Here is a 24,674-nt window from a genome sequence, read left to right as displayed (position 1 = left end):
TTCATGCACTTATACGACTTGGGTGGTCAAACTGTGCATTTTCGTGTCCATTTATGCATTCCTACACGAAGACATTAACTAGTACAGGTAGGTACCATGTAAACAGGCCTTTACCGTTGCACCAAGAACATTATTTTAGAAAAAAGAAACCTCAAAGTCATCTTCTCTTACAAAATTATTTAATGAAAAAATAAAAAAAAACCTGATATTCATATCCTTAAAACTTGCAAAACCAATCATGCAACAATTTTGCATTACCCTCTAAACTTTTCATACACAGAAAAAAGAAATATAATATGTTTACATGCACTTGGAACTAAAATTGACAACCGATCAAGTATGGAAGAGCCATGTGTGTGAATTGCCTTGCTAAGTTGATAAAGGGTGAAATCGAATCCCATACTTTCCTGAATATCATTTGTCTATTAAACACTAAGTTTTACCAGAAGATGAAATGTCTTCAGTCTTTGGCACTGAAAAACCAACTGCAACATAAATAGCATCCTGCCAAGTGCTCAGAGATAAGGAAAAACCGTTTATGGGAATTTGGACTTGTTACATTTTTTCCGTAGACCATGGACGAGGACCTTTCATGTGCCCTATTATTGTAGATTACCAAAAGGTATGCTAAATTATCTTTTGACCGTTAATCGAAGCGCCTTTTTAGTTAGCATTCCAATTAATGGCCACCGGTAGTACTACAACATTATATTTCTCCAATTGTGTCACCAAGAATTTAATCGATTACAATATAGAGTTAATCCTCACAACTTTATACAACAAATTTTTCAGTCCGCAAAATTTATCTTTCAAGATTCCTCCTGTTGTCGACAAAAACTGAAGAGTGTCACCTTTAACTCTGCCATATTTACACCACGTCAGTCATCAAATAAGAAAAAAGGAAAAGTACTCACCCTGCAGCAACAACTCTGCAAACTTTCTGTCTGAACTGCGTCTGCTGATGATAAAATCTTTTTGAAAACACTGCATTCCGTAAGTTTTTTCAAGCACACTTGTCTGGTAGTGGGCAGGCCATCTCCCACAGATCTGAGATATTAATAAACAAATTATTAACGTATCACAGCGATAAAATTCATGTAAATATCACTAGACACTCTGTTTTATTCTCAATACACTTTATTTACACCCACTTCAAGATGGCTCTCTCATTAACAATTTATTTTTTATCTTTTATCACCATAGCATGGCCTCAAACAAATAAATAAAAATAAAAACAAACATGCTCACAAATAAAAAAACAACAAATGAACTTAAAAACAGAAAATAAACTAAGCATTTACAAAAGTGATTTTGGTCATAAAGGCACATGCATCATTATACATCAACAGATCTCGTAATTATCCTGGAAAAAAACAAAATAAATGAAGCACCATTGTAAAGAAAATCGATAGCACTTTATGTGCCACTCACATGTAAGCCGACTAAATCATGTAGGGCATCCTTCACAGCTACTATTGCATGCTACATCCGAAGTGAATATATTGTACTTAATAATAATCATGATTTTTCCTACAAAGTCAGCAATTCCTTCCTGAGGATTCCGTGAAAATCCCGCTGGTGCGACTTATGTTTTCACTTCAAAATCTCATTCACTGTTTTAATCAGGTACATCGTCAAAGACATCATCCACTCACTGACAAAGATCTCAAAATCACACAAGGAAACTACATTCAGTACGTTGATGTTTGAAAATGAAAATACTTATGATTATTATGCTCAACGAAAGGACCAGCGACGCCAACAAGGAACAACATTCGCATGAGAGACATTTCACGACTCAATAGAAAGGGCTGAGAATATTTTCAACAATTTATGACATGGTTGTAAATCTTACGAATACATCATGCACGACCGCAACGTTTACTTGTTAATACAAGAACATGCAATCAAGCCTCAGATTAGAATCGATGATATCTAGTTCCCATTTTATCCGCAAATAGCACACCTATAGAACAGGCCAAACATCCGCGTTTCAAGACAAATTTCTTTCCATTTGAAAAAATAAAGGGACATTTAATATATATTCGTCAATTTTCTTTCAATTTTTGGTAGTATTATAATTTATGTTTAATTATTATTCTATGCTTAGGACAGAAACTGAATTTAAGGCCGACTTAAGCTTCCACACGGTCACATTTCATTTACGTTCTTTAAATATGAAAAAGGTTACAAAATATCTTGAACGCTGAATTTAAAGAGTTTTAAATATTTATGTTTAAAAAAATTCAAGTAAGCTCAATTAGATATATCTCATCGTTGCAAATACATCATTTATCGATGTAGGCCTATTGCGTACGTAACTCTCTAGTGGTCAGAAAGGCAACTAAAGTCTGGTATCTGAAGTAAACGTTTCTACCTTGGTCTGTTATATCGTGAGAACGTCAATAAACATGGAATTTGTTGAAGTATTTGCTGATTACTCTGCTGCGATGTGATATCTTTTTGAGGTCATATATAAATGTGAGCTTAACACGCCCTTTATCTTAATAATTCCAATGTTTTTGCATTGGTGTACGCAATGGAAATGATCGTAATTTATTAGGAATTTAGTAATCACTGAGTGCTGTGTGGATGCTTTGCTTGAGAAGTGAACTGGTTTAGAGACTGAATTAGTTATAGCTGTGAAACCATGAGTGCTACCAATGGGAATTACTTAGAGTCTTTAGACAGGATTTCCAAGGACACCCCGTGCAGACTTTGCTTGAAGAAAAATGATTATTATTATAACATATTCACTTCAATTTTAGCAAGCCAGATAACTGTAGAGGATGCCTTATATGATTTAGTCGACTTAAAAGTAAGTGGCGGGTTACATGTTATCGATTTCCTCACCTCTTGTTTTATTCCGTTCTATGAGTACATATTTTCCTTGGTACGTCTGAAATCTCTTGCATATGTTTTCATTCCTTTCTTAGGTTGCTGTGGGAGATGGCCTGCCTGCCACTTTATGTCCATTGTGCTTGAAAAAGATCATCGAATTCTACGACTTCAAAAATATTTGTCATGAATCGGACGCAGAACTGAGAAAATTTTCGTCCAGAAATTACTTCAGGGTGAGTGCTTATTATTTTTTTCATTGGATGCCTCGTGTAACTTCCACATGATGTTAAATCGTTCTCGCAAACAGATATTAACTTCTTCGTGATTATGTACCGTGTAGCCCGGTATTAGTAGTTTTAAGTTTATATCAACGAGAATGAAAAATGTAGCAAGATGTTTGTATTTGTTGGTTGAACTGGTTATAACAGTTACTTTAAAAAGTAAATTGATTGTGTATTTGATGAAGCACTTGCTACGACGGGGTAAGTATAATGATTTATGACTGTAGCAAACTGGTACGTGCAACGTTTGTTAAAAATCGCTTTGATTAGGCATCAAAAGTTAATGGGGTATTAAATTTGTTAATGAACAACATAAGATGGTACTAAAGGCCCTTGTGCATGATCGACTGAACAGTGAAAAGAGTCCAATGTCCCACATAGTGTTTCCGAATTAGTTAATCCTGACGAGGCATTAGTTAAGTCGCATCTGGTTACTCAATGGTGAAGGGTGAAGTCGTTTTTTTATTTTGGTATAACTAAGTGTTTACAATTCAATCATAGCCGAAAAAGTGAATCATTTCAGTTCATGAATACCCAACTCAAAATAGATATCAATGATCATGAAAATTTTGTGGAATATGTTTTCGATGTATTTCTTTTGCTTTTTACCTCCTGTTTGGTTTTAAATTCCAGCACTTACAGTTTAGATAATTTATAGAATCGTACTTGCCGACTTTTAGAAGTTTATTTGCCATTTTGAAGTTGAAATGCACGAAGATATATCCAATGAAATATTTTAACAAATCGATCTAAAATGTTTATAACAGGTTAAGAAAATTTATTGTACATACCTGGCTATTCAATGTGCTTGTTCGTTGCAATGTTACAATATTAAGCATATGCATTATTTTATATTTGTAACATATCTGATTGATTTGATGACAATATTATTTGCTAAAATTATCTTTGTCAGCTGTTTATGAAATTTTTTATGTCTTCGCTCATATAAACCGTTAATTCATACAATTCTTCAATAATAATATTTTGTGTACATGATTGTGGTGCTATCAAAAATCATGTACACAAAAGTATGTTTTTTATTTAGTGACAGTTTGGTTTTTAGTTATTACACTGTAAAAATGGGTACGTTTCTATAGGTATCCTAATTTTAAGAGATGGTTTTCGTTGTAAAATACTATTTTTTATGTATTGAGATGTTTTTCCCATGTAAGAATTGTAATAATTGTGGCTGGGGATATTAAACACTGTATTTCTTTTTAAATCGGTAGGGGTTATTACAATACGGTTCATGGTTAAAGGTCTGTTTACTCCATGAATTTACCTGTGCTAGTTATTGTCTAAATAAATGAATCCAGAAATGTACACAAGAATGCATTGTGTAACGCACCCAACTTGTGTGAATGCGTGAATAGAAAATTGAACCTGTCTGATTTGGTCCTTGCATTCATTATTCATGCATTCACACATTAAGTTGCATATGTTATTGTTTGGTGTAAACAGGCCTTAAAAGTATGAGGTGATGATTTTGATTCTCATGATATATTTTTTCGGTCAACTTTTTTGAAAATGCTTATTATTTGTACAGATATTTTTTTTGCAAATAGCTTCATGGCATAGGGAATGGGATGTATTTCATTTTATAGATCTATTTTGTTCTATGAATTTGAAGTGCATGGAAAAATTGTTGGAGTAGAGATTGGAATGAACTACTTGAATGGGAAGGTCTTCTTTTCTTGTATATTTTTGGGATATCTTGCATTTTAATTTTAATGGCTGTCTTTCCAAAATCACCACCAGATTATGGCATGCACAAAAAACTTTAGGGAGCAGCTTTCCTGAGGCCATAATATCACACTCTGTTGTGTATGAGTGTGTTTCTTTGCTTTGTGCAATATTTCTTCAGCAGACGCTCGCTCGCTGACATGTATTTTTGCATTGCACGATTCGTTGTCTCTTCTTGAAATGTACAACCCATGAAGCACTGGCTTAGAATTCAAATCCTGGAGATATGTGCTGAAATCACCCTGAAATAGCCTATTCTTGTAAAGTCCGCATCGTCACCTGTTCATTCCTGTTCCTGGCTTCCACAAAGCGATCGTATACCCATCTGTCGATCATTTCAAGCTTCTCAATTTTCATTCTCCCTGATTTTATATCTTTCTCCCACATGGAACCTGGGTAACTCTTTAGAGATAGTACATTTAAAATCTTTTGCTCTGAAAATAAGTTCCCTTCATTTTGATGCCAGCACCACAGTTTTACCACTCCTGTTTGGATGAATCTTGGCGGCATAAATGTCAATATAGGGCTTATTCTCAAAAAGCAGTCAAACCCGGGCTTATATGGACAAAACCCTTCAACAGTATTCATATCTAATTGTCTACTTTCAAATAAAGAAGGTTTCATCTTCTTTCTTGACATTACAAGTAAAAAAATGTGATATGTATGAAATCAACTAATCTGAAGAAGATGGAACAGATTAGAAAAAAGGTTGTTGGGTGACTGGAAAAAATTTACTCTCTCCGAGTCTCGAACCCTGGTCTTTCGAAATGATAGTGCAGTACGCTACCACTAGGCCAAACTGGCATTGAAACAATGAGCCAAATTATTTAATGAAATTCAATGTCATTATTTTTTAATTTAAATGCTTTTTTCCCTCAAACCCGGGCGTATATGGACAAAACCCTTCAACAGTATTCATATCTAATTGTCTACTTTCAAATAAAAAAGGTTTCATCTTCTTTCTTGAAATAACTTGCACAAAGTCTCCATGAGGCTGTAAGAGATACTTCATGGTGATATCAGGTTGCCTTAGGGGATCCCATTTTTTATTTGAAATCAATTATCTATGCTTTCATTAAACAGCCATAGTAGACATTAACATAAAATAATTTTTACAAATCTTCCTTCCTCAAAATTGTAATCTGCATTGTTATCTCCTATTTATCTCAACGGAATTTAATGATTAACTTCAGTTTTATACAGTTATAAGAAGTGATATAACTTCAATTGAGCAAAGTGTATTTGAGTAATGTAAAGGAACTCTTACTTGATTAATTTCATTAGAGAAACCTAAGGACACGTAATGTTGTATTCATTTAAGGATACATTGGTAACGATTTTTTAATGAATTAAACGCTCTCATGAGTAGGTAGATCTGTGTATGAAACTAAGAACTGGTTTATGGTCTCTATCCAAATCATTATGTTTTTTGGTAGTTTCATTGTTCATGGAAGGAGTTATTGTTGTTTATAATCAATTTTCTTTCCTTTGAAAAGTTTTTTTAATAATGGAACTTACCGTTGATCAATGTTATGTTGTCAGGTTCTTAAGTTAAACAATGTCAGTACAATTATTTTTCAAAATTTGAGTTTCTTAATATTTCTTTACCGTAACCATCGCTTGAGACACGTGAATATCGCAAAAGCGATATGGATGCGATGTGCGCAAATAAATGCGAGATAGATGCGGTGACTGGAATTTCATGATATTTTACGCAAATTTGCTGTTTAGATCGCAAAATTCATACCTTATGTGCCAAGCACAGTTTGAATGCTCTGCCGACACTCACTGCTTAAAACATGTGAACCACTTGCCAGCTGCTAGTTGGCTGGGACTCTACATGGCCACGAGCTACAAGTGGGCATGGGCAAGCTACACCTCCGCCACTATATGTCTTGTTCCTTAATTTATTGAAGATACGTCTCTTTCGGGTAATACACCGCGTGGGTCCATTGTTCTCGGACGACATTTCGCCGGAGTTACAGTCGGCTTCCTCAGGTCAGTGAAGTAATGATGCAGTGAATTGGCCGCCTTATATATCTGTCCGTAGAGGCTAGGTCATCTGTGATTGGCTGTCGCTGCTGTGTCTTTTTCCACGCAAAACTCGTTTCCATGCATGCGGAAGGGGATAGCCGTCTTCCCTATTGAAATTATCTTGAGTCTTGCTTTTTTCGATGGCTTCCCGTATCAGGCGTGGAAAATATCTCCTTTCTTCGGAAATAAGCTTCGTTTCGTCAAAATTGATGTTATGGGTAGGGCCTGTCCATATGTGCTCTGCTATGGCAGAAAGTCGAAATTGTCTGTTTTTAGTTGCCCTTTGATGCTCCATTAGGCGGCACTTGAGGGATCTGGAGGTCTGGCTTATGTAGCTACTCCCACAGCTGCACTTGACTTCATACACTCCGCTCTTCGACTGCGTAGGAACTCGGTCTTTTACTCTGACGAGAAGGCTTCTGGTCTTGGAGACGCAATTGAACCTTGTGATTACATTGCGTTTGCCGAGAACGCGTGAAATCCTCTCTGTGGTTCCTGCAACATAGGGGATCATTGCGAAATCGGCAGGTTTCGATTTTTCTTCTGCAGGTTGGTCATCGGTCTTTAAAAGGGCCATATTCGCTTTCCTTTCTTCCCTCCGGATGATGTCTCGGTGGTATCCATTTTTCTCCATTACTTTCCTCAGGTGTTTTTTCTCCTTATCTAGGGAATTGTCGTCGCAAATAGTTAGGGCTCGGTGGAATAGGGTCCTGATTACAGAGCTCTTCTGCAGTGGATGGTGGTGTGAAGAATATTGTAGGTACCGCTCCGTGTGGGTCTTTTTCCTGCAGACCTCATGGCCTAGTGTCCCGTCGGTCTTCTTCTTCACGAGGACGTCTAAGAATGGTAGGCATTTGTCTTTTTCTATCTCCATCGTAAACTTGATGGAGTCGTCTTGCTGGTTAAAATGCTGTAGGAATAGATACAGCTCTTTCTCTCCGTGCTGCCAAATGACGAAAGTGTCGTCTACGTATCTTAGGAAGAGTTTAGGTACAACCCTAGAGGTACTCAGCGCCTGCTCCTCGAACTTTTCCATATAGAGGTTGGCGATGACTGGCGAGAGAGGAGATCCCATGGCCGCACCTTTCTTTTGTTCATAAAATTTCCCATTCCAAAGGAAATATAAGTTCTTTAAACATAACTCCACCATCTTCGGGATGTCGTGCGGTAATCCTTCCGATACGAGTGCTCGCCCAGCCTGCACCGCCTTTTCCACTGGTATGCTTGTAAAAAGGGACTCCACGTTGAAACTCACTAGGAGATCAGTCTGTGGTCTCCGTGTCCTTGCAGATCTGCACGAAATGCGATGAGTTCCTTACGAAGGTCGACGTCGTACCGGTGAAGGGTTTCAGGAGACTCGCGAGGCATCTTGCCAATTTGTGTGTGGGTGAGTCCACGGCACTAACAATGGGGCGAAGAGGGACGCCCGCTTTGTGGATCTTGGGGAGCCAGTACAGCCGAGGTTGTTTGGGAGCCGGTTCAATGAGTCTTTTCCTCTCTTCCTCTGGGATTGATGATTGGTACATGATATCTTTCGTTTTTCGCTGTATACTTGACGTCGGGTCGGACTTCTATGTTGCAGGAACCACAGAGAAGATTTCACGCGTTCTCGGCAAACGCAATGTAATCACAAGGTTCAATTGCGTCTCCAAGACCAGAAGCCTTCTCGTCAGAGTAAAAGACGGAGTTCCTACGTAGTCGAAGAGCGGAGTGTATGAAGTCAAGTGCAGCTGTGGGAGTAGCTACATAAGCCAGACCTCCAGATCCCTCAAGTGCCGCCTAATGGAGCATCAAAGGGCAACTAAAAACAGACAATTTCGACTTTCTGCCATAGCAGAGCACATATGGACAGGCCCTACCCATAACATCAATTTTGACGAAACGAAGCTTATTTCCGAAGAAAGGAGATATTTTCCACGCCTGATACGGGAAGCCATCGAAATAAGCAAGACTCAAGATAATTTCAATAGGGAAGACGGCTATCCCCTTCCGCATGCCTGGAAACGAGTTTTGCGTGGAAAAAGACACAGCAGCGACAGCCAATCACAGATGACCTAGCCTCTACGGACAGATATATAAGGCGGCCAATTCACTGCATCATTACTTCACTGACCTGAGGAAGCCGACTGTAACGCCGGCGAAACTGTCGTCCGAGAACAATGGACCCACGCGGTGTATTACCCGAAAGAGACGTATCTTCATACTCATCGACCCGCAGAAGCCTGCATAAGGAATCCTTAATTTACTATTGTTATACTACATAATTATTTAACATATTCTGTATTTTGTCATATGACTGTGTTTCACTACATTTTATCATCATCTACCTCATTATGAAAATAAAAAATAGACGCTACAAAATGCGATAAACTGTTATTGAGAGTGCAATAAAATAAAAATGAAAGTGCCATTTTCACGCGATGTCTGATTTAAGTATAATAATAGTATAGTGGTTATTTGAAAAATATCCTGTTTAAAATAGTTAAGGCATAGGAGAGGATTATTTTTTGCTTTCAAATTGTATTAATTTGGTCATTGGTAAATAAAATAAATAGAGGTTAGAACTTAAGGTGCACTGACCTAAAAAAGTAGTACTCTTAAGTTGTAGGTAGTATTTTTGATGCTGAATAAAATCTATCAAAATCATTATTAATATATGTATTTTACATGTAAACAAAAATTGTAATAATTGGTTAGACAAAAGTAGTTTTACTAAACTTTATACCAGTCAAATTCATCAAAAGTGAAGCAAATATAAGACATGTTATTATAATATTACAACATATAATCAAGTAACTAACAAACTGAAGGACCCTAATTTTTAGTTCCCATATAACTATATGCAAGAGTTAATGAAATGTAAGGAAAAATTATTCCACATCAATGATCCTATTCAAAGACACCATAGTTGAAAATTGAGAATTTGGTGGTTTTGACGCAAGAGATCTTTGCAGCTTGCAGGCTGTGTACTAATTACTAAAGCATACATTCCTGTGACAGACTGCAAACTACCAAAAGCCCATATCTTGGTAAGTTATTTGCTCTTCGACATTAAAAACAGAGGTGAATAACCTTCAGTTGTGAAAGTGTAAATATATGTGTTCTTATGGGTAGTCTCTCTAAATAGTATATCCTTTAGCTGGGCAACTTAATTAATTGTACAATACTAGGCAAAAAGCATATCCATGCTGATCTATTTTCATGTAAGAAAATCCTAGCTTCACAAAACTGCTTGTCTTCTGTCAGAAATATCACATGCCACATGGAGTAAGAATATGGTAATCGGAGACTATTCTATTAAGAAGCTACATGTCTTCATATTGGACCCCATATTTTCTTCAGTATGACATGTTTAGATATATTAAGAGGTCATCAACAAAATAAATACATTCCTCTTCAGTTTCTGAGACACCACTGTGTAAAATTATTAGGTAGTGATTTAATCTTTATAAACGCAACTTCTCTGACTATTATTGCAGAAGCGAATTCAGCATTAAAAAATTTAGTTTTTTTTGTTCATTTAACAATGAATATTGTTACCCTATGTCTCTATTTTAAGTACAAGCTTGTAACTAAAAAAAAGGAAGTTAGGATACTTCACATGAACATAATATTCCAGGGGTAACGTGAATTTTCTGCGAATGGGACGATTTGAAGGCCTTCTCCTGGCTCCAAGAATTTTGTGATAAAGACATAATTTGAACTGAGTTTCAACAAGCTATAGCTTAAGCTCCATCTGGCAAGGTCACCAGGTCCCACACTTTGTTACACTTAAAGGACTGCATTTCCTGATGCAGTGCCCTTTTCCAATATGACCTTTCTCGGCCAGCCAAGGCCTCATCGACTGAAATAGGATCCTTGCCACTAAAAAAACTACTCGAAGCTAAAATGAAGTTACAAATTCAGGGTAAAGTTTAGGGGTCCTATTTTGTGAAGGGCATTTTCTCTCCCTCTCAATACTGGATTCTCTGACTTCAATAGATTCACCACAATTTTCAATACCAAGGACATCGTTATTGGAGTCTACTTCCCCATCCAAAACACAACCTTGACTTTCTGTCATTGGTCCTTGCATTCTACTCTCATCAAACCCAATTGACTTAACATTATTTAAAGGAAAACTAGATTCACTCCTTGGAAAAAATGATAAAAAATGGTACACTGCATCATTCTTACCCTTATTGGGTACACTTTCATCCCTTACATTAGGCCTCGCATAATTTTCTAAGAAGTCATTTCTTGCCTTAATGACTCGGAGGGATTATTTGGATCAATTTGTCTATAACCTTTTCTTGTTTCACAATACCCAACAAAATTAACCTTTTCCCCTTAGCATCCCACTTATTTCTTTTCTGATCAGGAACATGATCATGTGCAGGACACCAAAAAACCCTTAAATGTTTGAATGATGACATTTTTCCTCCCCACAACTCTTGTGGAGCCTTACCTTGAATAGCTCTATGTGATACACGGTTTTTAATGTAGACTGCAGTGTTACAGGTCTCCACCCAATAACCCTTTGGTAAGTGTATCAAGCAACGTGCATCTAGCCATTACACATATTGTGCGACTAGCACATTCTGGCACACCATTCTGTTCAGGGGTACATGGGGTGCAAGTATGATGCTCTATTCCATGTACCCTTAAAAAGAATCAAACTTTTGATTAGGTAATTTAAGACCATTGTCAGATCTTACAACCTTAATCCTTTTATCTGTCCTGGTCTCAGCCCAAGCTTTAAATTCATTGAATCTATCAAATGTTTCACTTCTGGATTTCAAAAAAATAGCAAAATGGCTTCCTGGAATAATCATCAACAAGCACAAACATGTTTTTTGCCCCGCCAACTGAGACATCACTTATTCGACCACAGAGATCCATATTTACCAGACCCAAAACTTGATTAACAGGTATGCTGACACCACTCCATTTGTGTATGAAATCATGGACGATATGTTGAATATCCTTTTTCGTATTGCTTTAGAGCATCCCATGAATGTATTTTTAAGGAGAAGAGTGTTTTTTCTCTCTTACTTTTTCTGCAGTTTTTTGAAGGAGGGGGGGCAGCTGATGACCACTTGGGGCCTTCTGTGGAGACTAAGGGCTGCATTCAAGATGTCATTGAAAAGAATTCACAGCCCGCATGCTCAGCCCAAACCACTGAAATATACCTTCCTGTGCCAGACTTGGTACTGCCCAGGGACAATGAGTTGGTAAGTTATGTTCTCGTACACAGTGAAACCTGATTTGAACCACCTTCATTTGTACAAATTTCTTGGTTCTATAAGGAAGAGGGTGTGTCTGTCATAAATATAAGTATATTTACGGGAAGTCACTCACAGTTATGCAACCGTCAGTTGAGGGCTTTACCAGTTGTATCGTATGAGGCAGAAAACTGAACCACACTAATATTTTTCAGTCAATATCACTTTTACAACACTGGAAATCTTCTGATAGAAATTACTTTTATCCGATGGAGTAGGCTTGTAGATAACGATGTGAAATGTCTGTTTGAGCCATTTGTCTTGGCTTTAACTGGGCTGTGTCTCAATATTGCCTTCTCTTTGTTTTAAGCCATCTTTCTCCTTAATTTCAATGAAGGATCCAGCTATAACTGTTGTGACACCTCATTACAAGCATGGGTAAAGAAAATATTAGGACAATTCTATGTACATTTGAACCTCAATCTGTCGTTCCCACTGTTTTGCCTCTGCTGTAAGTGGCCAAAACTCTCATTCAAATCACACGCCCTTTGTGACATAACTCTCCCTCCCTAGTTGTACATTGATATTCTGGAGTTTGATCTGGGAGTCGCAAAAATATCATGAGTACATTGGCCAGCTGGAGTGATCTCAAGGAAATGAGGATTTTTTATCATCGAATGGGCTTAGTATTGTTTTTTCTTTAATTGAGTGAAGCCCATTACTATCTTCCAGTTTCAAGTGAAAGACGAGGATGAAGGTAACCTCAGTGAAGGGATTTATCCTATGCTGTACACATCAGATCCAGCAGGAATTTCAACTGATGTGTCAGACCCATTGGCCACTGATGAATTGGTGAGTTGACTTTTTCCTTGTATAGTTCTAATTTTCTACGGCACAATGTCATTCCTTAGTGGATTATTCCCAACACCTCTTAAAACAAACGTAAAGCATTCTCCTACTCCTGATCAATAATGACCAGCTACAGAATACATTTAATGAATGAATAATTTTAAATGAATTATTTATTGTAATGAACTTTTTTTTGCTTTATTTATGCAAAACTGACTGCTCAAATTTGTTTACTGAGCAAGTGAGAGCACTGTCATCACATCACTGAGCAGTTATTAGTGTTTTGATAGTATAACACAGTATTTAAATCTGGTTTCGACAGAGTGGAAGGGTGATTAGGAATTGAGAGTTGAGAGGAGTACTGTTGAGTTTGGAACAGTTTAATAGCATGACCATGACATCATGATGCAGCTGCTAGCCCGGTTGAACAGCATAGCTCGTTCCTTATGAGAGATTGATATTCACAGGAATCAGATCAGTTATGGAGTTCGTGATGAAAGTGAATGGGAATATATAACAAGGACTAGGGATTTGTCCTTTACCATTTTTGAATGGGGTGTTGCACGTTGGCAATGCAAATCGATTACCAAAAGACATCAAATTTTAGGAAGGTGAACTGATTTTTATTTACTTTGACTCAATTTTTTGCTGTTGTTGTTCATAGTCTCGAAACTTATAGTTTATATTATTTTATTAGAAATCAGTGCTCTTTGCCTTGCTCATTTTTGAAAATTAATTTAATGCAAGGGGAAGTCTGGTATTTTAAGAACTATTTACTCTCAAGATTTTCCCAATAAAGGGGTTCCTTCTTCTCACCAAGAATTTCATTAGATTATATTGAAACAATGAGAACTTTATTAGCCAAATGTTGTTGGTTGATTAAGTAAATATATTTCTACTAAGAGGCAAGAATCGTTCATTGGGAATAATTTATTTTGTACCGACATCCTGTAATTAAAGCATTCTTCATGATCACTTTTGCTTCTTGTACCTATTGATTATAATATGTATCAATGGAGGTTCCTCTTTCCAATAGACTAATCCGGTATCATACAAGTGCCCTTCTGTTAAAGAAGATCATATCAGCGATGATGAAGATAGATATAGACTCAATGATTGCACTCATGGTGCATCAAGCAAACTGATACATCAAGACATTTCTGGTCAGGTAATACTATTTATGAACTATGTATTGTCTGTTGACCTTGAGTTACACATAAACTGATTGGAATCTTCCTAAAATTGGTTTTTCTTATCTTTAAATATTTATTTTCTTTTTCTGTTATAAATCCTTATTAATCTAACTAATGATATATGTACATCTAGAAGCATTCTTATCCCTTCTTCCCATCCATTTCTCCATTTCCCTTTTGACTAATGTCTTTATAAGTGTATCATATCTCATGCTGTGGCTGATGAAGTTTTGTTTTTTCGAAGACTTCTCCATCTATTTTCTGTACTCCCTTGGTACTTCCTCATTCGATCCCTTTTACCTTCTACATTATCCATGAGCAACACATTTCCAATGCTTTCACTTATGACTTTCATGCGGCCGTCGATTTAGAATCTTGCTATCATTTTTAAATATGCTCAAAATGTAGTTTCCGATGAATATTTTCCATATTTTAGTATTAGTACTCTCAGCTGTGTGGAGATTCCCGTTTTCTTTAGAGTTCTCTTTGTGCCGATGCTATTCTATTCACTATTTCTTTCTTGCTTCATCCATCACTGATAACTAGGCCTTATGTAGCTTGTGTGCTTTTAAGGTTATGAGACATGAAAATGACATAGTGTTGAAACCATGGTCAGGAGTGGAGATATATGTGAAAGTGTGGAAGTTATCATTTGTTGTTCATATTTTATCATAGATAATAATTGTATTTACACCTGAAACAATTTCATACACTTGAAAGCACTGTTGTATAGCTTTTGAGCAAATATGTATGTAAAGGTTTCAGTTATTTTTGTGCAAGATAATGACATTCTTCTTAAAAGCTCAGTGCTCTTTGCTCTGCTCCTTTTTGGAAGTTAACTACAATGATAGGGGAAGTCCTCACCTTTAAAAGATATTCATTCTCATTATGTACCCAATGAAGTTGTTCCTCCCTTTTCTTAAGGCTTTTATTGGGTTGTATGAGAAGGAAGAATAAGTTAACTGGCTGAATCTTGTTAGTCAATTAAGTTACTCTGTTTTTTACAAATAGGCCAGAAAACTTGATCAGGGATTACTTGTTTACTACAGACACCCTGTAATTCAAGCTTCGTTCATGATCACTTTTGCTTGTGCACCAATAGATGAAAATGTGTATCAAAGTGTGTTCCTCTTTCCAATAGAGTGATCCAGTAAGGTACAAGTGCTCTTCTGTTAAAAGCGATGAGATAAGCGATGATGAAGAAGAATATGTGTTGAATGATTGCTCTGATGGTTTTACAAGCAAACAGGTGCATCAAGACTCTTCTAATCAGGTGTTACTATTTATCAACTATTTATTTTCCATTGAACTTGAATTGCATATGAACTACATTGCCATCATACACCCACGTTCCTTAAATTCATTTCATAGAGTCCTCAAATCTTAACTAACATCTGCTTATCTTTCCATTTTAATGCTCTTCTTGTTGTATATCCTTAATAATCTGACTTATTAAAACATTCTGAGCCATTTTTTCCCTACTTTCAGTCCACCTGTCTCTGTCTGTCTATTCTTATTACAAGGCCATCATATCTCATGATGTATCCGATTAAGTTAAGATTTTTAGAAGACATCTTATCTCCCACTCCTCTTTGACTTTTCTGCAGCTGTCAATTTTGAAACCTTGCTACTATTTATAAATATGTTCCATATGTAGTGTTTCATGAATTGTTTCCTTACGTCTGTATTTTAATTCTCAGCTGTGAGTAGATTATTCTTTTTTTGTAGAATGCTCTCTGTACCTGTGCTATTCTACTTACTATATCTCTCCCGCTTCATCCATCACTGGTTATTCTGCTTCCCTTAGTATAACATGTCAGTCAGTTTTTAAGGTTATGAGAAGTGAAAATGAGATTGTGATGAAACCATTGTCACTAGTGGAGTTATACTTTAAAGAGGTGAAGTTATCATTTGTTGTTTATATTTATTACGGATATATTGCATTTATACCAGAAAAAATGTTCACATCGTTGAAAGCACTGTCGCATACCTTTTGAGCAAATAAGTTGTTAAGAATTTAGTTATTTCTGTGAAAGCTAATGACATTCCATTTCAATAAACATTATAAAATTTTTATTTAGTCACTCGTAGTAAGAACAGCTCTATTACACACCACTCATCAATTGTTTGTGCAGAGTAAAATAAACCTTCATATTTTCCCATTGAAGTTAAGCATCTCTTGTCTTATAAGGAGTTCATGTATGGATAACTTTTTCATCAACTTGGAATTGCCACCTGTTATATCTAGACTGAGTAACTTATTTTTATTAATCAAAATGTTTCACAAACTGACTTATAAAGCAAAACACAATAAATTATTCACCTTTATTGACCCTATTAATTTTCCATGTATGTGTGTTATTACATTTGTGCTCTGGACTCTCATGGAAATTTCTCCCATAAAATAGGTTTCTAATAAGAATTGGATTACATCTGGAGTTTTACATTTCCAGAAATCATTGCCCTGATGATCGTTACGTGGCTTTTGAAGGGATTTTGCAATGAAAATAAGAGGTTTTAAGTCTTTATTTAAGTGGTAAATTTAATAAACATAAGCATAAACATTATAAAATTCTGACATTATTTACTTTGAGGATGCTTGCAGGGTAGCATGAAGAATGTATCCATCTTGAATGAACTTTAATTTTATTCGTGAGACAAATTCTCAAAAGCATTTCTTTTTTGTATCTGAATCATTTATGATGATGATTTGGCATTATGTTGCAGCCCATAACCTTAACTGCATCCCAAGGTGAAAAGGTGAAAACTCAGGGGACAGGAGCCATGGTAGAAGACCTGGAGTGGAGTCTGATTGGGGCAAAAAAGGAACCATCTCTGGAAGAGAATACCCAGGTATGTAAGGAATTCTTGTTATGGAATTAAATTAATTGATGACGGCTATATGTAGTTGGTAAAAATTTAAACGTTTATCATTGTAAATGGTAGGACGTTTTGCTTTCTGAACAGCTGTTAAGGTTACCTATTTGATTCAAATTTTCTAATTCCTGAAGTAGTATTCATATCTCAAAAGAAGCCGTTTTCATTCCTCTTTATGTTTTATTTATGTGTGATAGTATGCTTTCCTTATATTTTACGAAAGTAAACGCTTGTACTAATAAATCATCTCATTAAGAATATCAGGTCTTACATTTAAATCAAACTTTTTAGTGATATAATATGTCGGAAGCTGTCCATGAATCATCCCTGTGTGGGGTAACATTACCAATGGTTTGATTAAGAAATGCAGTTCAACATTTACAGGTCTATTTTACTCCCTTATAAATGGTCTGCCTTCATGTAGGAGCGATAGCCTGGCGACTATGCTGTGTGGCTACTACCTGGAACTTCTAAGTACAATTTATGCATGCAGCTGTTTTCATAATTTGTTCCGACTTTTCATTTAACAAATACCTTATGTTCATCAATATCTCCATGATTTTCACATAAAAATTTAGATTTCAGTGTCACTATCTTCTTCTGCAATGAGGCTGCATCAGATTTTATCCCATTTTTTGACATGATGTATAGTTTCAAACATGTTATTTTGGTTTTTCATTACCAAAGAAATCTTAATTCTTTTATGGTATCTTATGAATAAAATGACATCAATTGCAGAGTTTACGAATAAAAGTAATATTGCAATGCTGGCGTAGCATAAATTCAAGACCACTTCTTTGTTGAAAGAAATGCAAAAATATACAATTCTCTGAGTGTTGAAAAAATGTTTATTTTGAATGGAAAATATTTGTTGGGAGTTCCAACTTTTGATGCAGTGTGGTGTATGAAGTAGTTTTAGTCAATCCTTAAAAACAATTTCTGAAACCTTTGTGCATACATGATTCATATGTTGATGATTACTTACAGCTTACTTTAGGCGAGGATGGGGACCCAATTGAGAGATCGACCATTGCCCATGATTCCACTACGAAGGCATTTGGTGAGTACTCTTAATGGTTGAAAATAACTCTATACACAAAGAAAATGATGTTCATGTAGAGGATGTACATGTTAATGCTTTTATTTAGTCAACTGTTAGTGTTACGAGGGACAGAGTAGAGAATACAACAGTGGCCTATGAGTCCGCAATGGAATCAGTGGGTTAGTGCTCTCAAGGGCTATAAATAGCTGTGTATGAATAAGGCTGAGGCTGCTTTCTGACGGGATGTCTTTTCACTGGCCACCATCCCGTGTGCCGCCATGCTTTCAAATAACCATATGTCTCTAGGGATGCCTTCAGATGAGTCTAATTATACCATGGTCTCCACAGCACCCATTTCATTCTGGACTGGAACCATGCCATCGGCACCATCAACGGACCATAAAATTCAGGCCGATTTCAAATGTGACGACTTGCTAGATTTCATGATGACATGACATGAATGGTGGATTGTACTGGAAGTCATCATCTCTTCTGAAAGTGTCCTTATTGTGACTGATTAGTCATCCATCCATATTTTCTGTTTTCTTTAGTTTAAGTGCCAAATTAATAGGGGAGAAGAGTTACGTTTACATGCTTTTTTGTGGTCATCTACATCATTTTTAATGCTTTACAAAAATTTTTGTTGTATTGAAATTTTTAATATTTAACTAGCCATGTTTTGAGACCAGTTTATTGAAAAAATAGCAACAAATCACCATAATGGAGCACTTGATTTGATTATCGAGCATCGAAAAGTCTTAATAGAGAATGTTAATATGGAAACTGGTCATGTGAATTGAAAAATTATCTTTGCTTTTGGCCCATTATAAGTTAGTGGCAAAATTATGGAAAATATTTTAAATGTGTGCATTCCTTTTCGCCCTTCTTTCCCTAGAATAGGCTATGGTGCTTTGTTGGGTTTAACGGAGAGCCAAGCATGAAGCTTCCTTGGTGGAGAAAATACTGTTGACATAATATAAAATCGATAGTAATGCGCCAGTAATGGAATCAGTATGGCTAAGAATAGCCAAACTTGATTTCAATCCCTTAATTGTAGGATTTTGGTGTTATAAAACAGTATATTATTGATAGTGGGTGTCATGCTAACTTTGGTTAGTAAGGTAATGATTCTAGCTGTAAGTTTTATCCATCTTACAGCAGGATGTAAATTTAGGGGCAGTCACTTATTCCCTTTTAACACTTTCACGCTAAATGTGGGTCGCAGCCGACGGGCATTTTCATGTTATACACCTAACGTCAGGTATAGCTGTCGTGGATTTTTCAATGCAAACGATTAGACATCTGCTCCTGCCAATGCGAGGGAAGGGAAGATACCCCTGAGTTAGAAATCATCAGATGCTTTCAGTGGCCATACTCTATTTTTCGAATTTATTTAGTATTAGGCTGTTAAGTTATGGGCAGTCACCTATACCCTTTCCTGCCAGCACGTATGGTTGGAAAATGTTTTAGTGCTACGAGAATCATTAGGACATTTTAAACATTTCTGTACGGAGCTCTATTTTTGGGGGAGTTGCATGGGTATTTTAGTCCCTTAGAATTCGGACCCAGCTCATCATTGCATCTATCCCTCACCCCAGTCTCTAACGCAGTCATAGCATTAATCTACAGCCAACTTATTGCATTACCAATGTTTTTTCAACCAAACATTATATTTTATTTTCAATAATTTACTCTTTTAAAAGAATTCCTGCAGTGAGGATGATCATAAATAAGTGAGAGGGTTCCGGTCATCTACGTATGAAAATGTCCATTGCCTCCACGCGACGTCGGGCACAAAAGGGGGTAGCCCAACCCACCCACTCATTTATATCCTCTCCCCAGTACTCCGTCGTGAAGTGTTTCACTGTCATTGGTTTTTGCGATGATATCTTTCGTTGCGTACTACATACTGTTGAATTTTTTTACTTTGAAATGAATTTCCATTTTTTCTCTGTGCATAAGCAATTTTTAAAACGAAATTTTAGCATTAAAAATAACGAATTTCTGAAGTTATAGTCTTAGGACCTTGTGTTCACTAACTTTGTTGTCATTAACACTACAAATCCGTTTAAAATTCCGAAATGCTTAAAAGAGGTAAGTAATTTTTTAGAAGGTTAAATTATTGAAATCAAGTACTACATTTGGTTTTAAAAATACTGGTAACACAATAAGTTGTCCATGGACATGTGTTAAGATAGAGATAGAGGCTCAAGTGCAGTAGCAGGCTTAAAGGAAGGGCACACCGTTGAGTTGTCTCCCAAATCTGAGTAGTGAAAAAACCAACGGTGACTACTCTAAAATAATCTACACACAGATAGACTCCAAACATTCTCATGCTGTTCATAGCGTGGGAAAGGTTTTCCTAGTTTAGGTGCTTGTAGGAGAGGGTTCTAGTGACTGCCCATAATGTTGCATCCCAACCCTTTAACTCTTCAGTAGGCATGAGGGGCACAAAGGTGGTCGATAGTGTTTCATCAGGTGTGCCATTTATCATATGATGGCATATTATGCACCTGATATTAGTAGCTGTACATCATTTAGTCCTCTAAAGCCTCACACAGTTGTATGTTAGTAATTGGCACATGGTTAGCATAAATAGAGCAAGAAATGAAGCTGGTGTGACTTGGCCACATGACTTTGCCTCACGCTGGTGAGAATTTTTTTGTCAGCATTGCTTATAAATATGCAACAAATTTTGTGTGATATTTTTCTACACTGATGAAGACACAGTGTTTCACACATCTAAGTTACTGCTATGGGTTCCTTGTAAAGTGGCCTGCTTTATTGCCTCCTCTGCAGGGAAGGGTAGTGGGAATGCAAGAGACCTTAAGCTGGTGCTTTTCAAGGGACAAAGTTCAACCGTTTTCCCTGCAGTGCGTTACTGAAATCCACTCTCCTAAAATACAAAGCAGTGATTCGCAGCCGTACGATTTATTGAAGGTACCCTTCTTCTGGGTTCTTTATCTCTTATCTTAGCTTATATGGGAGTATTTATTGTAGGTGTCACTCCCCTGTCGCGTTTAGATATAGCGTATCTTCTTTTTAGCGGAATTGCTAAATAGTCAACTGAATAGGAAGTGATTCGCAGTTTCCTTTTCATTTTCTATTATAAACTGTGAATAAGCGGATCTGTTTTTGCAACAGTTTTTCATGGTAACTTTCTTTTATAGAACTTATTTTACATATTTTTTCAGCCCAAAGGACCGTACTGAAGTAGTAATTCAGCTTTTGATATTGTTATTCTGTTAGTTGGGCGATTTGTGGGTGCCAAAAGGTACATGTGATAACTAGTTCACTATTGTTTCCCTGGCCCAAATATTTGCAGGAAGAAAGGCTTTCATACATTGGTACGATCAAAAGTAGTTAAATGTAAGTTAAGAAAGGATTTTTACCCAGCAAGAGCAGAGCAATGAATTTATCTCTCTTTAATTTCCAAAAGAATTATATGTTCATGTCATACTGCCCAAAGACCATGTATCAGTTCTTGTTCATTACACAATGCGTCACGATACTGCCATTGATGTTGAAAGTGGTAGCTAAAAGAAATCTGATGTGTGTACATCTTACAACAAAACTAAAATTGGCGTCGACCAACTGTGTGAAAAATGTAATGTGGCTCAGTGATTGTGTAGTGATTTTCTGCTGAAGATAGCAGGGATAGCAATAAAGACGCTAATTATGATAAAGAGTGGAATCACTACTATCCCAACGTAAATAATAGCTGAGGCGTGCGTGCAATCCTGAAATATGTAAAGTTATTTTGGTTATTTATTGCTTTAAGCTTTAAATGTTTAATAGGTTTATGAAAACTAATTCAGGAATAATTAAAAAAATATTTACGAGATGTTCGTCTGTAGTGCCACAAAATTTACGATTTTAATTTTTTAATTTTTAATTGGTTGAGTGAATGATGTTTTAATTTACAAAACATTTGCCAATCATAAGATATTGAATTGAATAGTAAATTAATTTATATTTTTAAAATATCTACCTTAGGACAATTCAACATAAAGAAAATAGGTTTAAATCACAGTCTGCCATAGAAAGGACAAATTCTTAAAATGACCTGATTTTATTCTTTTTCATCAATTGTAAGTCAGATGTGCTGTGTGCATGTGTTTTGGCTTTTGTATTAATACAATGGGTTATAATGATTCATGTTGCCCTAGACGTTTTTGTGTTATGTGTTTCTTTCCCAATTTTTTCCCATCTATTCATTTTCTGTTTATTTTTGCTTCTGGCTTCAAGTCCAAGCCAGGCTAGATTTTAACTCAGTGAATTATGCCTTTTTTCATCCATTAAATCACTTTTGAGTAGTAGGTTTAGGAATCTTAGTTTTCATGTATAACTATGATAGTTGTCATTTGAAATTCTTTTCTAGGGGTCCAAACAACCGATGGAATGCCGATTCAAACAACATCAACGTCATATCTGCCTGCGGAAGGAAATGTAAGGAGTTATACAAATGAAGAATGCACTGTTCCCACAGCTTTGGTGACACAAAGTGATTTCAACGCTGGAGCATCCCTAGTAAAGACGGAAAGAAACCTGATGGATGAAGACATGGAAAAATGTGGTGCTCCAGCAACTGACATGAAAAAAAATCGCTCAATTCCTGATGATAGACAATGCAATGGGAGAAACAACAAATCACATAAACTCAGTGGAACTGGAGGCGCAAAGACTTTTTTTGGGGAGAAAGGTGGTTTTGATGCACCAAATACTATGAATAGCCTTAGGAATATCAGAATTATTAGAATTGAAAGAAATGGCTGTGAGACCCTCGTGGGAGACAAGGAGGAGGTGCCTAATTGCTCGATCAAAAATCCTAGGAGCAGTAACAGGTTAAACAAAAATTCATTTCACTGCAGACATGCATTCAACGACAAAAATGAGCTAATCAAACACACAAAAAGTAATTCTGATGCTCATAATTTTGATGCTGTAGCAGAATCATCAATCGCAGAGAAATCTTATTTGTGTTCAGTCTGCAAAAAGTCCTTCTCTCTGTGTAATGACCTTGTTTCCCACATACGTTCACACACGGGAGAAAAATCTTTTTCATGTAGTGAGTGTGAAAAGTCTTTCTCGAATAAGAGCAACTTAGTTGCACATATTCGTACACACACGGGAGAGAAGCCTTTTTCTTGTACAATTTGCTCCAAGTCTTTTACTGAGAAAGTCAACCTCAATTCACACATCCATGCGCACACAGGCGAGAGACCTCATTCATGCAACTATTGTGAAAAGACTTTTTCGAAAAAGAGCTACTTAGTTACACATATTCGCACACACACGGGAGAGAAACCTTATTCTTGTACAATTTGCTTCAAGTCTTTTACCCAGAGTGGCAACCTCAATGCACACATCCGTTCACACGCGGGAGAGAGACCTTATACTTGCAACTTGTGTGAAAAGTCTTTCTCGAGTAAGAGCCACTTAGTTAGACATGTACGTACTCATTCGGTAAAGATACCTTTTTCATGAAATGATTTTGAAAAGTCTTTCTTGAGAAAGGGGGACGTTGCGACACTTTTTCGTGCACACTCGGGGGAGAATCCTTATTCGTGCAGAAGGTGCGAAAATTCTTTTCCTGTGAGCAACTTTCTGGTCGGACACATTCGAACGTACGCCGGAGGGAGACCTTGTTCATGCAGAATTTGCAAAAACATCATTCATTCAGAGGTGATCTCTCAACAGTCACATGCGAAACAACCCGGAGGAGAAATGTTATTCGTGCGGTGACAAAGAGCCTATGGACATGTGTGCACACCCAATAGGATATTTATTTTTGCAACATCTGCAGCAACTATTTCACTCGTTTATATGACCTAGTTACACATTAGTACACAAAGAAAAGGTAAAACTTTTCAATTTAACATTTGTTGTATATATTTTGATGTGAGTGCTTACCTTCACAGTCACATGCATGCTCACATGTGAGAGCAGCTATTTTTATGCATAGCCTGCATCAATCCGTCACTGCAAGGAAAGGCCTTGACCACCACATGTGTACATTAAAAGCTTTGAAACATTATTCATGCTGAGTTTGTGCTATTTATTTCACTTTGTGTTACAACCTCTACTGCCACATTGGAACACAAGTGAGAGACATTATTCATGTTGTGTATGCTGTGATGATTTCACTGGGATAAGTCACCTTTGTGCATGCAACATATTTGCTCGGGGACAGGATAATTCACATAAATGTTACAAATGTTTCTAATTCAATCTCATGCAAATATGCACTTAAAAGCCCAATAGTAAATTCTTGCCTGCACAATTAGGACTGAAGGATAGTTAAGTGCCGACAGGGATTATTGGCAATCTATGTAAATGCATGAAGAATGTACCAAGTCATGTATTTTTAGATTTTCAAAGTGAATATTGGAGGAAAGTAGTTGCAGAAAAGGGTACAGCCAGTCTCGCAGATTGGGATGAAGCAGCCTGCATTCCGCATTTTATATTGAAGACGCCCACAATATTCACTTCAACGTATATTGCTGTAAGTCCAGCCTTTTTGGTCATCTCATAAATGGATCTGAATATTCATGGAATATCATGTGTCCTTTGAATATGCTTGGTGGAAATAATAACTTTCGGGGATCAG

At 36.5% G+C, this 24,674-nt stretch overlaps 1 protein-coding gene across 1 annotated transcript; it reads left to right on the top strand.

Moving 5' to 3' along the window:
- The first annotated feature begins 12,077 nt into the window (after window positions 1-12,077).
- LOC124172385 (zinc finger protein 774-like) lies at window positions 12,078-24,235 on the top strand. Its single transcript, XM_046551836.1, has 6 exons — window positions 12,078-12,112; window positions 12,836-12,955; window positions 13,989-14,120; window positions 16,873-16,998; window positions 18,010-18,082; window positions 22,446-24,235. The coding sequence occupies exons 2-6, from the start codon at window positions 12,887-12,889 to the stop codon at window positions 23,549-23,551; spliced, it is 1,506 nt and encodes a 501-aa protein (XP_046407792.1). The 5' UTR covers window positions 12,078-12,112; window positions 12,836-12,886; the 3' UTR covers window positions 23,552-24,235.
- The last annotated feature ends 439 nt before the right edge of the window (window positions 24,236-24,674 follow it).

Source organism: Ischnura elegans (assembly GCF_921293095.1).
Source record: "Ischnura elegans chromosome 13 unlocalized genomic scaffold, ioIscEleg1.1 SUPER_13_unloc_1, whole genome shotgun sequence".
Classification (NCBI taxonomy): Eukaryota; Metazoa; Arthropoda; class Insecta; order Odonata; family Coenagrionidae; genus Ischnura; species Ischnura elegans.
This window is presented reverse-complemented; position numbering and strand designations above follow the sequence as displayed.

Excerpts from the sequence above, each read along its gene's own strand:
- LOC124172385 (XM_046551836.1), top strand. The coding sequence starts at position 12,887 with ATGCTGTACACATCAGATCCAGCAGGAATTTCAACTGATGTGTCAGAC. Across the intron at positions 12,956-13,988 it reads CATTGGCCACTGATGAATTG|ACTAATCCGGTATCATACAA; the intron begins GTGAGTTGACTT and ends TCTTTCCAATAG. Across the intron at positions 14,121-16,872 it reads ATCAAGACATTTCTGGTCAG|CCCATAACCTTAACTGCATC; the intron begins GTAATACTATTT and ends ATTATGTTGCAG.